Below are 16,547 nucleotides of genomic sequence, written 5' to 3'. Positions count from 1 at the left end.
CATTTTGAAAATTATGCAGAAATGGCACCAACCTGATTTATACTATTTCACCACCACCAGAGATATACTTCTTATTTTGCTGTCTCTCCTTTTAATCTTCTGCAAGACTAATCACAACTCTGATTACCAAGAGACTTTAATAGCATCCCTTTTTTTAAAAGGAATATCTAGTTTTTAATAAAGTGGAGGGGAAAAAGAGGGAGAAAAATCAATCTAGCTTGTGATAAATGGATTGTGTTTACCCTTCCCTCCCAAAAGCATCCCCTCGATCATTATTCTTCCTGGTTTAGTATTTTCCCATGCTGGAACCCTGCAGTACATTAAAGCTATTTTTTTTTCTGATTCTCAAGATTCTGAAGATGAGGAGGAAGATGATGACTATGCTGAAGAGGAAGAAATGGAAACTGCTGTTGGGGAAACAACCGTTTCTCTGAAAACAACGCCACAGACAAATGGAGGGGACATTGCTTCCGATGATGATGCTGAAAACTGCCCCATCTGCCTCAACACCTTTAGGAATCAGGCTGTTGGAACGCCTGAGAGCTGTGCCCATTACTTCTGCTTGGACTGTATCGTGGAGTGGTCTAAAGTAAGTCCTTTTTCTCTGTTCTTGTTCTTTTATCCAAGATAATGTGTTAAGCTTTCACACCTGTCTGTCTTCTGATCAGCCTGCAGTAATATCTTGGTAAAGATCTATTGAGTTGTGGTAAGGATATCAGCAAGCAGCTGGAATATTCAAATCCATTTTCTTAAGATTTCTTGAGATTTAATTGAGAGCAATGATGGCAAGATGACAAAGCGTTTCTGCTCCACAGACTCCTGGTAATTGAAAACAGCCCTTTTAAAACTGATTTGAGTTGAGAACTCTGCTTATGACCCTTGCTGATGAGACAGGTACTAAATGTTTTTTTTTTGCTTCTAGAATGCCAATTCCTGTCCAGTGGATCGAATCCTCTTTAAATATATTTGCATTCGGGTGCGATTTGGTGGTGATATCTTAAAAAAGGTAGGCTGTCTACTAACCTTCAAAAAACTAAAGTCAATGTAACCAGAAAATAGTTATCCAGAGATTTTTCTCTCATACAATTTATTTAATATTCAATTATTATATGGATTACCTCCATCCTAATTTGATCACTTTTTTGGGAAAGTTTGTTTTTAGCTTTTTAAAATCTTCTATCTATACTACTCATGGTACATTACAAAGTGTGGTGCCTTATTTAAGTCAGAAGGAATGGGAATATGGTATGTTTAACTTTCATAACTACCTATTTTTCAAAATAGGAATTAGATTGTAAACTCTTCTGGGCAGAGACCATCTTTGTCTAAGTAGAAAGTGTCTAGAACTGTGTGCATGCTGCTGTAATATAAATTGGAATAAACCCTGGTTAAATGTATGTGGAGAGATAAGGCAATGGATTCTTCTCATTAGCACTGTTTTGTACTGGTAAATAGATGTGCAAGAGGAGATGACGGATCAGATATTGGAGTCTCAATTCCTAGCACCAGAGCTTCAATGTATTTATAACTTCTAATAATCTGTGGTCTTGATGAGTTAGCATTGTCCATATTTCTTTAATGTGTCAGTCAGCATACTCTCCGTCTTGAAGACACAACCTCTCTTAGAATTCTGGGGATCTGGTGGCATCTTATCATAAGAGAGTTTACGTATTTCTACTATGTTTCCTATTTATTTTAATCATATCAGTTTCTGTGAAGTTAATTTGAAATAATCCACTCATAGTGCTACTTTCATAACTACCAGGGATGTTTCTTTGTGGCATCCCACTAATGTCAAGGAAGTCAGAAGCATCTAAACCTGAAATTTTCTTAGTTATACACCTCTTGGGGCCTTTCTCATCTCAGTCTTATTCAGAATTTTGACCTAACTTATTGATTTAAATGGCAATTTTCTATTGCTGACAATATCCAGTCAAACCTACCACAAATAAGGAAGATAGATGGTGGAAGTTGTAGCACTTACCTCATAAATGATCATGTTCCAGATACTTTGAATAAAATGGAGGTTCTGTTAGGGTAGAACAGGCAGTCACTGTAGCAGTGAACTACTATTGTTGCTGATGTAACAGGGTGGATAAAAAGAATAGAAGCTTCTACTTAAAATGTGAAACTCTCTTGTTTAGATTCCTGTTGAGAATACAAAAGCTCAGGATGGTGATAGCGGGGAGGATGATCCAACCTTTTGCGAGGTGTGTGGCAGAAGTGACAGAGAAGACCGCCTGCTGCTGTGTGATGGCTGTGATGCAGGGTAAGAATGGTTAAAGGCCTGAGTTTGTTTGCGGTCACAAAGGGCTCCCTCTGAGGGAGTGAAGTGGTTATAATTCACAGCTGTTTTTTAGCACACTGAATTTTTGTGGGCTACCATTCATAACAAGGTGATTATTATAGTGGGAGAGGAAAAGGGTCTATTTACCCTTCTCCTTGTTCTCTTCTTCTTTTTCCTTAATTAGAATAAGCAAAGGGTAGTCATCTTTAAGGCAATTTAAAAAACACTCTTATTTTAAATATTTGAATACAGATGCCTTGAGGTACTTAAATATAGCTTGTGGGTAAAGTCTCCTGCAAGGATTTAAAGCTGTTACACCATTTATATCAACCTTGCAAACTTGTCCATTGATGGCCATTCAGTTTGTTCAATTTCAGTAAGTATAGCTTTGTTTGTGCCTTCACAGTCTATAGTCCCCAGGGAATTTAAACATTCATTCATGGTTGGGATTGGGAGGTAGAAACTGTAAGGTCAGGCATATTGCCGAAACACTGAACAAATATAGTAAATATTCATAACTAAAGAACTCCTAACAAAATAAGATTTGCTAAGTAGAACTCTTAAGTTAACTCAAGTTCTTACTTGTGCAAGTCTGTCCTCACTTTGTTTTGTGTTCTGATTTTTTTTTTTTTTTAAGTGACAGTTTCAGCTAATTTTGTATGCAGAGTTGTTGTGACAATATTGGTCCCAGGGTATTAGAGAGACAACTCACCAATGGAAATTGGTCCAATAAAAGATATTACCTCATCCACCTTGTGTCTCAGCTAATTTTGTTTTTCTCAAAATAAGTTTTACTCTTTGAGCTTGGCTACACTGGAGAGTTGCAGCGCTGGTGGTGGGTTTACAGCGCTGCAACTTAGTAACTGTCCACACCTGCAAGGCACATCCAGCACTGCATCTCCCTGGCTGCAGCGTTGGCCGTACACCTGATCTGCCTCAGGTATAAGAGTGCAGCGCTGGTGATACAGCGCTGGGGAGCAAGTGTAAACAGTGATTAATCTTACTAGCTGTAACTGACCTCCGGAACCTTCCCAAAATGCTTTAAGTACCAGATAACATTCTTTGTTTTGTTGTGATGCCTCTCTTTGTTTTGTCCCGGAGCTTCTTATCTAAAAAACAAACACAGCTCCTGTTTGCTGGAGCAGAGGCAGGCAGGGGAATTCCTTTGGAATGTGCACAGCTAGTGTTTGCTAGTGTTTGCTTGTGGAAAGAGATAATTTGCTTGAGAAGAGAGGGGGGGGGTGTCCATTTTGAAACAGCTGCTTATGTGGTCTGAAGGCTATTTGCATTTAGTGAATAAGAGAGGGGTGGGGGAAGGGGTCGAAAGTTTTAAAATGATTGAAGGTTGGTGCTGTGTATCTTCCAGTCCTTAGAACTTGCAAGGCAGGGAGCTGACACACAGTGTCGGCTCCAAAAATCCACTCTCTCTGTCTCCCCCACGCTCCCTGTCACACTCCACCCCACCCCCCTCTTTTGAAAAGCACGTTGCAGCCACTTGAACGCTGGGATAGCTGCCCATAATGCACCACTCCCAGCAGCGCTGCAAATGTGGCCACACTGCAGCGCTGGTAGCTGTCAGTGTGGCCACACTGCAGCGCTTTCCCTACACAGCTGTACACCTGCAAGTGTAGCCATGGCCTTAGAAATATCTGTTCTTTGCAGAACTACAACTTTTTCAGTGCTTTGTTCTCAGAAAGTGCTTTTCATCTCATCTAGCTCTCTCGTAGGACTCTGTGGCTAGGATAAGTCCTAAAGAAACCTAGGATTATTTTCTTCAAATTTTAAGTCTCCTAACTTCTAAGATTACCTGTGTCTCAGTGATCTGAAACAGGAACAATAATTATATTTCCCATTTTTGTTCATTGTTCACCCTTTTATAACTTGTAACCACATATATAGGGTCATCCTTCTCTTTTAATGGAGAAAGTGTCACATGCTCCAGGAAAACAGGTCCAGATTTTCTGTATGTGTAGGAATTGCATGAGGGCTTTCCTTTGTGGAAAAAAGCATCAATTATAGAAACATACTAATTTGATAGTTGATATTGGCTTAAATCTGTGCTGGAGAGAGCCACTAATACAATGTTTAACCTCAGGCATGGAACTCAGTCCAAGCATTTAGCTTTTTAGGTTGGGTAATTCACTGGAGAAAATCCATTTAAAACTGATTATGTCTTGTAGCCATGTAGTTTGAGTAGAAGCTGCTTCAAAAGATTAAACACTTTACTAACAATCCTGACTTTAGCTAATGCTATGCTGTCTTGTATTAAAGGTGTTGAAAATGGAATAGAATCAATACAAGGAACAGAATTGCATAGTCTTAAAAAGCTTAATGGTACAGCTTCTGTTGACTACAGTTGGTGAGACAATTTGATCTAGTAATTCAAATCACTAGGCAAATAACATTTTAAAGTATTTATTATGGAACGAGCATTATCCCATTTTTTTGTCTTTAAAAATTGAACTGGACATATGCACCTCTGTGTAATGTTATGTGGAGGACTGCAAATTTGGGCCCCAGGTGCATAGACAGCTCTATATGGGTGAACCCTTGAGAGCGTGTGAAGCTCCTAGCATGTGCAGTCATACAAGGTTATTGTATTGTGGAAAACTTCAACAGACATTAGTCATCTCTGAGTGATGCCTGGATTATATTTGATATAAGGGGCTTGTATTCAAAACTACACAATCTAAGAGGCAGATCCAGTCTGTGATGTATGGCAAAGTAAAGATTTCAACAGTACCACTCTTTTTAATCCTTGGAAACCAGCATTATTTCAAGTTAATGTCTGTTTTACCCTTTCCACTGCTTTTAATTTCTCCAGAGCACGTTGAAGTTTTTTTCCTGCTCTGTATTTTATATCTCTTTCTGTGAATTTGATCCCAGTCACAACAAACACCCAACAAAACACAAAGCAACCATTGGGGGTGCAGAATTTTCTAGGCTTGGAGCTTTAAGTGATTAAAGGAACTTCTGGAAATCCTGCAAGAATCCATGACACTTGTATAACTATCAGGAAGCATTGTTGCTTTGGAAGCTAATAGAAGCAGCTCCATAGACTGCAGTTTATGGCAGTGGTTCTCGGAGAATTATTAGATGCCTGTTTGCATAGGAAATGACTACCTTATATGGCCCTTGGATGGAATATAAAAAAAACAAAACAAAAAAACCTTTTTTTCTTTCAGTGTTGATAAGAATCTCATTATGTGTTGCTCTTGTATTAGATACCACATGGAATGCCTTAATCCACCTCTGAGTGAGGTACCTGTGGATGAATGGTTCTGTCCAGCATGTGCACCAGCCAATGCTGCTGTTGCTGCTGGTGGTAAGTATTTTGATCAAATCACACTTTTTACCCTGATTCGGATCACGGAAAACAACTGATCTTTAAAGAGATGCTGTCCAGTTGTTTAGGCCCCAGATTTGACACCTTCTAAGTGGGTCTATTACCAGCCCTAGCCTGGCTGGGAATGACAGGGTAGAAGCAACTCTTCTCAATGCCCAGCAAATCATCTAGCTGGCTGAAGGAGTGATGTTATCTGGCTCTGGGTATATTTGTGCTGCCTTCCTTGCCAAAGGGTCAGTTTGCAGTGTGGGGTGTGTGTGGGTGGGTGGATGGATGGATGGATGGATCGACGTCTGGTGCAGAAAACAGAATGAGTATCTTGATTTCGATTCTATAGTAAAACTTTCAACTCTTGAAGGAATGTATACTGATAAGTGACCCAGAGGGCTTTTCCTTTTCAGAGACAGATCATGTGAGTGAAGAAGAGGTTGCTGCCCTCATAGCTGATGTCACCCCTACCACCAGTAGGCTACGTCTTAACGTCCGAACTCGAGCAATAGCCAGGACTCGGCAGAGCGAACGAGTTAGGGCAACAGTGAACAGAAACAGAATAACAACAGCACAGCAAATTCAGGTATTGGGAAGTGTCCAGTTAACTTAGAAATATGAACTTAAAATTTAAAATCAAGTCTCTGAAAGACTCTCTTGAGAGAGTTAAATCAAGTCCACTCATTACTAGCTCAGCTGGCTTGGTAGCAATTGAATTCTGATGTCCAGGATTAAATGATTGCATTCTGGTAAATTGAGACTAATTACAGTACCCATTGTGCAATGTGTGAGCAAATTGTATAGATGCAAAATTGATTTGAAAAGTGCACTAATTTGCATATCTCTCTGGAGACCTGCATTTTAATACTTGAGTCACAAGTGGAATTGAATTTACCATTCTGAATCCCCAGAGGATATTAGTCCACAGTGCGAAGTGCTCCCACAGTTGTGCAAAACTGTTAGTTTTTAATTCCATGGTCATGATTGGAATAACTAGGGTCCTCCAGATGAGAACTACTGAAGTGTATTGAAAACTCAGGAAGCTCTTGTATATGCTTTAAGCCAATGCTGTTAGGGCTTCACTTGCATAAACCTTGAAAACTCTTAATTCATGCCCCAACCTGTCATGGCTTATAGACTGTTCAGAGGTTATTTCTGTACCTATGATTGGTGGTATATCTTGGGGTTCTTTTTAATGGTTTCAGACACTTAATTTTTCAGTAACACTATATGAGGTTATCCCTTCTCTGTTTGCTGGAAGTACAGGAAAACTGGCAAGTTGCAAAACCTTTAATGTTTCAGTTGTTAAAAATATTGAAGTTGCAACCAAAACGTTCTCTACATACTTGCAGAGCTGCAAGTTTTGTCAAGTCAAATTCTACAGAGACAGTCAAACATAGATAAAGGAGAAGAAAAAGAATAGGTTTCTTTTCATAGTCCAGTGGCGGGTGAGCGGGTGGCTATTGTCAGTTTGAGGTTGGTGTCAGTTTAAGTGATGCACAAAGTGTCTAATCATCCTGAGGTCTGGTTTGGAAAAAACTGGAAAAGAGGTGAGGTCCCTGTTGGATGATGCTTCTCTTCCCTCCTTCCCATCCCCTCAGTGGTTAAAGCTGACAATCGGACAAGTCGGTAAAACAAAATCTAGATGAAACCTGAGAAAAACCATGGCCTATTGCTCAATAGCCTTGATACCTATAATTAGGAACAAAAAAATAAAGAAAAACAAAGTAGAGACATAAAGAAGCAACAAAATGACAAAAGCAGAATGAAAGACCAAGACTTTCCCTTCTAAGTTACTCAGTCTAAGATACTTTGTCTCAGTTTCCCGTGGGCTGAGAAGTACATCAGACTGTTAATCACTGTCCTTTCAAAGTTTTCCAGTAGTGCATCTAATCCAAACAATCCTATTTAAAAACAGATCTTGAACAAACTCAAAACAATCTGAAGTATAGCAACAAGTCCAGTCATCAAAACAAAGTGCAAACAAGGTTCCAGCATGCATTCTTAACATGGTTTAAGTTAAATGATTTTAGGACTTCCCCAAAGAGACCTAATAAGCCTTAAATTTGTTAGTCTCTTTTCTGGAGGTATGTCACGTCAGATGGTATGTTGACTCAACTCCTCACTCCCAATATTCAGCCCCCCAAATTTAAAAAGGATCAATAACACAGTAAAAATCCCACAAATTGCTGGATGTACTTTTGAAAAATATAGATGAAAGCAGTTGGTAGATGTTGTTGTTCCCTTTCTCACCCAAGATGCTAACTGCTTAATACAGTTACACTAGAAAAGTGTCTTGAAATCAAAGGTTTTGCAGGGTGACTGCTAGTGCTTTATTACTCTCTCTCCCTACCTGTTGTTTTATAAATACAGTGTGTAGCTGTCTCCCTGCAGATGAGAGAGGTGGTGCACGGGGACTTAATCGTTGCATAGTAGTGCAAGACTGGGTGCCAAGTACTTCCTGTTCAAGAAACCATTCCGAGCTCCACTTCTCCAATCTGCAGAGATGATTACAAACTTTCCCTAGAAAGGTATTATTGCTCACTTCATTTTTTTTTTAAAAAGCACACCTCTCTTATTCTAGTTGACACTTAGATTTGACCCAAGAGCACAAGTAAAAATCCAATAGCTAAGAGAAGCTCTTTTGCTGTGCCCCATGTCACATACAGAAGGGTGTTGATTTCAGATCCTCAGATACCTTTTGATATTTGGAGAGGCAGAAATTTCACTCTGTAATTCATGCATTATTCCAGATGTACCTGGTATAGTTAAAATCTGCAATGTTCAGGTTCCCCCTACTCCACTCCCCTCCCACCCCCCAACAGAAAATATTCGTGTGTGGCACATGTTGGTGCTCACAGAGCTTAAAATGCAGTTCTGCCCTAATGAATACCTTTGAAGAAAAAGTTTTGTAGGGTGTTAGCATTGAAGCCTACTGAACATACTTTAAATGTCAAACACTACATTGAGATGAAATTTCTTCTGTCAGCTATAGTTTATATTAATTTCCCATTTTGTTTCTGACTTTAAAACCATAAAACGCTTCTAAAGCAGTTTTTCTGTAATGTATATCCTATATATAGGAGTTTATAGGTAAGTCATTTTTTGTAAGTTTATATATTTTATATAAATATATACAAAATGTAATAGGCTGATACACTGTAAGCATTGTATCAGCATGAGTTACTCTAAAGAAGTGTGATAATATCTCTTGTACCACATTTATGGTGGTTTGAAATTGCTTTCCCCCTTGAACTCCCAATGTAATATGTGGCGTAGAGGTGGCTTTCACAAAACCATAGCACTTAACCAAGCTGGTTAGGTTAGAGCAGTAGTTCTCAACCTTTGCAGACTACTGTACCTCTGAAGCTGAAGCCCCGCCGCTTGGGGCAGAAGCATGTAACTTAGCTTGGTTGCCACCCCCTAACGCCAGCCCTGCACTTGCAACTCCCCTAAACCTCTTCTGCCACCCCCATGTTGAGAAACACTGATCTAGATGAGTTGATGTACCCCTGGAACACATCTGAGTACCTCCAATGGCCCTGGTTGAGAACTACTGGGTTAGAGTGTGTTGTTGTTTACCTTTTTACAAAAAGGTAATGATAGTTGTGCTACCACTGGACAATCAAGGGAGCTCTCTGTTCTCCTCTGGATGATCAGAGTTCTGGTATGTCTACAAAACCCACCCCCCTTCCTGGGCTTCAGAGCCTGAGCTCCAGCCCGAGCCACAGCTTCAGAGCACTGTCTATACAGCTATTTTTAGAATACTCGTGCAATCCCCAGTAGCTGGCATCTGTCAGCCTAGGTTGGGAGCTTGCTTAAAAAGGCTGTGTAGACATACCCTTCATGTCCTGAGCTTCATACTTCAATTCAGGATCTTCAGGAGCTGGATCTTGGAGGTGGGTACACACCTTTTGTGCAAGGGAAAAGGGACTTGAGCCATGAAATAGTAGTTCCTGCTTATTGTGAGGAAGTGACACTGAAGAGAAGTCTCTCTTATCCTTAAGCTCAGCTCCAGGATGTTGGTGTTGAGATTTGCTGCCTTTGGTGTGTCTGTGGGGTTTTAAGGGGAAAATGTAGCCTGAAAAGTGAGGAAGCTAAGATCTTGGGCTCCACGCTGCCTTGACTTTGTTTTCATTTTTGGTCAGTATGGATTAGTCGTGCTTTGGGAGAAGCCAGTGGACAGTTGTGTGGATTTGGGGAAGTTTCACAGTGACAGTGGATGTGATGTTCTCCCACTAGAATAAAGCATTGGAGTAAAAATGTCCCTGGCTTCAAACATGGAGGTAGATTTAAAAAGCCATGGCAGTTTTCACTTGAGATGCAGCATGTGCTGGTGACACAAGTGACTTAATTTTAAAGGTGAACCATTTCTTGTTGACAGCCTGATTCATGATGGTCGGGGAAAAGCGAACTTTGGTGCTGGATCACAAATCCCTTTTTAAACAAGTGCAACAAAACTATCTCAAACTTTTGTTGCTCATTTATGGTATGTATAACTTACGTGATTTCTTGTTCTGAAATGCAGCATGTGCCAAGGTATCTGATGTCTTCTCTTCTTGATGAAACAATTGAGGCAGTTGCAGCAGGGCTAAGCACAGCAGTATACCAGCGACCTCTGACACCGCGGGCTCCAACCAGGCAGAAAAGAAAAACAGGTAAGGGGATCAGAACCCTTCCAGGATTCCTTGTCTACAAAGTAAAAGGTTTTACTAACTCTTTTAAAGAGAACTTGTATTTAGTTAAAAAAACAGTGACGCACTGAAACCGAGCTTTTATATCCCTACCCTTCCAACTGCACTATTTAATTCCAGTTTAGGATTCTTTGCAGCACATCACAGCTTTTTCTTTTGTAAACTTGTTTGTAGTCTGTAGGGAAACTTTGCAGGTTAGTGTGTGTGTGTGTACACAGTTCTGCTCTTCATTCAAATACTTTGCTATGCTTGTCTCTTCAGGTAGAAAGAAGAAAGCAGGCAAAAAAAGAACTCAGACAAAGTCTTCTGTTGGAAAAAGGAGTTCAGGGACACGGATCAAGAGACGTAAGCGTCGAGTAAAGAGGAGAAAGGGGAAGAAGATACGAGTAAGTTAAGATGTTAGTTTATGCTGGTATAAAAGAATCTCTGCCATTATTTTAATTTCTCTGGTGTAACGCTGTAAATCTGCTATAAGCCATCACACACTAAATACATTGTCATAATGGTAGCAAGCATGACTTGAATACAGGCAAATTATGTACAATGTATATAATATAGTCCTAGGAGAATGATGCTTAACAGAGGAGCTTTTTTCATCTATTTACTACTCAATACTGTCTTCAGTAAAATTAGAACATAAGAGTAGCCATACTGGGTCAGACCAAAGGTCCATCTAGCCCAATATCCTGTCTTCCGATAATGGCCAATGCCAAGTGCCCCAGAGGGAATGAACAGAACAGGTAATCATCAAGTGATCCATCCCCTGTCGCTCATTCCCAGCCTCTGGCAAACAGAGGCTAGGGACACCATTCCTGCCCATCCTGGCTAATAGCCATTGATGGGCCTATCCTGCATTAATTTATCTAGTTCTTTTTTGAATCCTGTTATAGTCTTGGCTTTCACAACATCCTCTGGCACAGTCTGCCTGGGACTTAACTATCTCTTGAGTAGTTCTGTATCATCGGCAAATTTTGCCACCTCACTGTTTACCCCTTTTTCCAGATCATTTATGAATATGTTGAATAGGACTGGTCCCAGTACAGACCCCTGGGGAACACCACTATTTACCTCTCTCCATTCTGAAAACTCATTCCTACCCTTTGTTTCTTATCTTTTAACCAGTTACCAGTCCATGAGAGGACCTTCCCTCTTATCCCATGACCGCTTAATGTTGAGTGCTAGTGTTCCTACTGTAGCACTGTATGAAAAGAGCTTCATCATGTTTCTGATCTGGACCAGTAGTGCTAGGGATTGAGCATTCTTCCCCTAACTCTTCCACTGAAATCCCTGGGAAACAGGAGTTTCTTCACTTCTTCTGCAGTATGGGAGAATGGGAAGTTAGTCTACTTGAACTAACTTCTAAGCATATTTGCGTGGCTTGCTGCCAAACCCTGGAATTAAACATATGGTTCACTGTATAAACTGAACCTTTCAGATTTCACACTGCTCTCTTGCCAATGAACTGCCACTCTTGTTTGACACCAGTCCACGCTCACTTGAAATGTAAGTCTCCATCGCCCTCTGTTTCTAAGCCCACTGATTAAGCTATGGAATTTTTGCATCCATATCAAACTTACGGGTAAGTCTACACTGCAAGCAGTACAGTGGCACAACTGCAGCGCTGCAGCTTGTCATACTCTGCTTTAAGTGGTGGTTATTACCTACAGTTACAACTTTCCCTTGCCACAGTCTTTAGAGTAGTTAAGATAATGGGGAGGTTGATAGCATCCCTTTTGAATGACAGACTCTTGTGTTAGGGTATTGTATTTCAGAAATGGAAATGACCACTCAAGTTAATGTAATAGGTGCAACTTACCGAGTGGATATGTAAAATTACCCTCATCAACCTATGCAAGTTCCATTATACTGTCTATAATACACTAAATAAAAATAGTAAACAATGCTGTCCTCCCCCATATCAGATGTACACTAGTGAGAGAAGTTAGGGCCTCTAACACAGAGCACACTCATGCCCAACACCTGCAGGCCTTGCGCATTCTTAACCTGCTTGCTCTGCAAACTTCACCCCAAACCAAAGTAAAATATTTGTTTGTAAACTGCCACATGCTTTTAGTGCCAGGTATCACCCCCTCTTCCCTCCTTGCACTTGTAGCTAATTTGGATGTTGATAGAAGCCTGTCTTACAATGCATAGTAATCAACAACTTTTTTTTCTTCACCTGTCCAGGTGAAAAATGAGGTTACTGCTCGCTCCCGTATTGCAAGAACTCTTGGCCTTGGTAGACCTGTACGTGGAGCTTCAATCCCTTCTGTATATAAACCGATAGAACCCTCACTTGGCCTTATGAGAGCAGATATTGGTGCAGCTTCTCTGTCTGTGTTTGGAGATCCCTATGAACTGGACCCATATGACAGGTAAGATCTTGGGATCAAGATCACAGATCTGATCATTTCTCAGATGTGTTTTAATGCTGTTAAAATATTTTAATACTAAATATCTGGATGCCTTCAAAATTAAATATTTCAAATATATGTTTTTGGAGGGAGGTCAGAATTAAGGCTAAGATTATGTCACAGAGGTCATGGAAGTCACAGATTCCGTGAATTCCAGAGATCTCTGTGACGTTTTCTGCTTCTGTCCTGGGGCAGTGGAGCTGGAGCTGTCGGGTGGCAGGGGACCCCCACACCTCTGAGCTGCTGTGGGGGGCAGATGCTGGATCACCCCCCACCGCTGCAGCAGGGCTCAGGCTTGGGGTCGCATCACCCCGTCAGTACCATTTTGTCACTGTTGTTTTTAGTAAAAGTCAGGGATAGGTCACAGGCTTCCATGAATTTTTGTTTGTTGTCCATGACCTGTCCCTGACTTTTGCTAAAAATAATGGTGACAAAATCTTAGCCTTAGTCATAATATTTACCAGTACACCTCTACCCTGCTATAACGCGACCTGATATAACACGGGTTTGCGTATAGCGCTGTAGCAGCGGGGCTCCGGCGGCACTTTAAAGGGTCTGGGGCTCCGGCTGCTGCGGGGAGCCCTGGGCCCTTTAAATCACTGCTGGAGCCCTGCTACTGCTACCCCGGGGCTGCGGCAGCAGGGCTCGGGCAGCGCTTTAAAGGGTCTGGGCTTCCCGCAGCAGCTGGAGCCCGAAGTTCTTTAAATCACCGCCGGAGCCCTGCTGCTGCTACCCCGGGGCTGCGGCAGTGGGGCTCACTGGCTATTTAAAGGGTCTGGGCTCCCCGCAGCAGCTGGAGCCCGAAGTTCTTTAAATCACCACCGGAGCCCTGCTGCTGCTACCCCGGGGCTGCGGCAGTGGGGCTCACTGGCTATTTAAAGGGTCTGGGCTCCCCACAGCAGCTGGAGCCCGAAGTTCTTTAAATCACCGCCGGAGCCCTGCTGCTGCTACCCCGGGGCTGCGGCAGTGGGGCTCACTGGCTATTTAAAGGGCCCGGGTTCCCTGCAGTGGCTGGAGCCCGGAGCTCTTTAAATCACCGCCGGAGCCCTGCCGCCCCTCCCCCCCCATATAATGGGGTTTCAGCTATAACGCAGTAGGGATTTTTGGCTCCCCACAACCACGTTATAGTGGGGTAGAGGTGTAATATAAAACTATAGACCAAAAGATGACTAGTGGTTGTGCCCAATTTCAGACTTTTTAGAGAGGCCTGATTTTCAGAAATTGCTGAGGATATCTACCCTCTGAAAATTAGGCCTTTTTAAGAAGTGTCATGTTGGGCATACAAAAATCATTAGTCACTTTTGTCATTTGTGTGTGAAGCTACTTAGGTGTCTTTAGAATCTGATTCTTGTTAACTAACTAGTGACTGACTGTGATATTCTTTATTAAGAAGTAGTTAGCAAATTTTGGGGGGTATAATGATGCAGTGCCTTAACTCTAAAAGTACAATGAATCTGTGGAGTTACATGGGTTTCTTCTCTCATTTCCCTTCAATTTTTAAACCTCGAATCAGAAGAAATCCCGCCAGATCATGTCAAAATGCACTTCTGAGTCTCTTATCTCATGAATAAACCCCTTTTTAAAGCTTAATCTTAAATTGAAAAGCATATTTGACCATTGTCATTACAGGGATACTGCCTGTTTGAAGTCTAATATATTTTAGAAAAGATTTAAAGACTGTTTCCGATAAGACACCTTCCCTTGAATATCCCCCTAACTTTTGTAATTTTTATAGTTACGTTTACCTATATGTTTAAAAAAAAAAATCTTTCCTGTTGCAGTTTGAGACACCATACAAACAAGTATAAAGAACTATTGTATGCAAAACGTTAGGAAAAAACCAAAATAAAGGGAGAAAACTTATGTTCTTTCAGGTCTACTAGCCTTCGCTGTGATGTCAAGAGTAGATAATTGTTTAAACAAGGGTTTTTAAGTTGACTATTTCTCTTTGTGTGTGTTTGTGTGTGCAGTAATGAAGAGATTCCAGCCAACCCAGCTTCACCTATGAGCGCCAAAAGGAGAATTCTTTCCCAGTCTGCATTAAGATCTCATCGGCCTGTGGCTAGACCCGTTTCTGTGGGACTTTCTGGGTAAGGCAGACAAATTATTATTCTTATTTTTTTTTTATTGTATAAAACAGACATTATAGAAGGAATCTGGGTCATAAGACTGAGTGAGCTTTTCTGGGTATCCAGAATCAGAGCACATTTTGGCCCTTCTTGGGCAGTTACTAAGGAACTATAACTAAGGCTCCGTGTTTGTCATGGAGGTCACGGAAGTCATGGATCCACCTGGTCTGGGGGCCGCCTGAGCAGCTCGGGCAGCCCCCAGGCCAGGCGCGCTGGCTGCTGCTGGGGCAATCTTGGGCCCTCCCCTGCCCCCCAGCAGCAGGAGTTTGGGTGTGGGGGGGCTCAGGGCTGGGGGTTGGAGTGTGGGGCAGTGCTTACCTCGGGGGGGCTCCCCAAAAGGGCGACAGGAACTCCCCTCCCTCAGCTCCTAGCTCCACGTGCTGTCCCTGCCTGCAGGCACTGCCCCTGCAGCTCCCATTGGCCATGGTTCCCAGCCAATGGGAGCTGCAGACCTGGGGCTTGGGGTGGAGCGGAGGCAGCACATGGAGCTAGGAGCTGGGGTTGCTTCCCAGGAGCTGGGTAGGGAGCTTGCCCCAGCCCCACCAACCCTTTTCTCCCACATGCACCTGCTGCGTTCCCCTACCGTGCCCACCCAGCACCCGCCAGGCCCCCAGGGCCACCCTCCTGAGCTGCCCACACCCCCCATTTTAGTCAGAGGCATATAGTAAAAGTCATGGACAGGTTGCCACGGGCCAAGAATTTTTGTTTATTGCCTGTGACCAGTCCATGACTTTTACTAAAAATACCTGTGACTAAAACATAGCCTTAACCATAACACAGTTTACACTAATAACAGTTCAATTAATGTAGTTACAATGAGTTGTGCTTTGAACTGTGACATGCTTTCTTTGGATTTTTTTCCTCGTGATTCACTCTGTCCCATTTTTATATCATCCTTGCTTGCTCCTCATTCAGTAGATCTAACTAACATATTGAAATTTCAAATTTGGAAGTTATCCCTTCTTGTTCTGATATGGTCTGGCCATTTTTTACTTTAAATGTTGCACTTTAAACATATGTCTGGGAGCACTGAGCAACCCTGCAGTCTCTTTCAATTAAAAATTGTGTCTGAGAAGTAGTGTGCACCACAAAAAAGGATCCTCATATTGCACTTAAAGGTAATAATTGGAGATATGCCAATCTCCTAGAACTGGAAGGGACCTTGAAAGGTCATCAAGTCCAGCCTCCTGCCTTCACTAGCAGGACCAATTTTTGCCCCAGATCCCTAAGTGGCCTCCTCAAGGATTGAACTCTCAACCCTGGGTTTAGCAGGCCAATGCTCAAACCACTGAGCTATCCCTCCCCCCTTCAGAAGAGGGGGCACATAACTGGTTCTACACAATGTGGTGCAACAAGCTGCATATAACCTGAGGAGGAGATCAGTAAACTAGCAGATGATTTGGGTGACTAATCTGTTTCCTCTGCCATTTGGTAGAGTTTAGAAGGAGACTGAGGAATGAGTGTTCACTTTCAACCTCTGCTTATATGTACTGGGCAGTCAATGATTCAGCTTTCCTCTGTTCAAATAAGCAGCGGAATATTTGGTACAATATCTCTTTAATAAACTAAACAGGGATGGAATGCTGGAACTGGGACATTCTGTTGCAGTTGAATGGAGGAGTTGTCTGAAGGAAATGCAGTGAGAGCTTCAGGATTACAGTGGTGTTGGTGGCTGTGGGGGATGGGATG

At 42.0% G+C, this 16,547-nt stretch overlaps 1 protein-coding gene across 2 annotated transcripts in view; it reads left to right on the top strand.

Annotated features, from left to right (window-relative positions):
- PHRF1 (PHD and ring finger domains 1) overlaps nucleotides 1-16,547 on the top strand; it is a 63,239-nt gene that overhangs the window by 31,170 nt on the left and 15,522 nt on the right. For both annotated transcript variants that reach the window (XM_045014698.1, XM_045014699.1), the window contains exons 4-12: nucleotides 351-589; nucleotides 923-1,006; nucleotides 2,145-2,269; nucleotides 5,512-5,612; nucleotides 6,035-6,207; nucleotides 10,150-10,279; nucleotides 10,577-10,701; nucleotides 12,503-12,690; nucleotides 14,700-14,819. In XM_045014698.1, coding sequence (XP_044870633.1) covers nucleotides 351-589; nucleotides 923-1,006; nucleotides 2,145-2,269; nucleotides 5,512-5,612; nucleotides 6,035-6,207; nucleotides 10,150-10,279; nucleotides 10,577-10,701; nucleotides 12,503-12,690; nucleotides 14,700-14,819 — 1,285 coding nt within the window. The remainder of the gene's footprint in view (nucleotides 1-350; nucleotides 590-922; nucleotides 1,007-2,144; nucleotides 2,270-5,511; nucleotides 5,613-6,034; nucleotides 6,208-10,149; nucleotides 10,280-10,576; nucleotides 10,702-12,502; nucleotides 12,691-14,699; nucleotides 14,820-16,547) is intronic.

This window comes from Mauremys mutica, chromosome 4 (assembly GCF_020497125.1).
Source record: "Mauremys mutica isolate MM-2020 ecotype Southern chromosome 4, ASM2049712v1, whole genome shotgun sequence".
NCBI lineage: Eukaryota > Metazoa > Chordata > Testudines > Geoemydidae > Mauremys > Mauremys mutica.
This window is presented reverse-complemented; position numbering and strand designations above follow the sequence as displayed.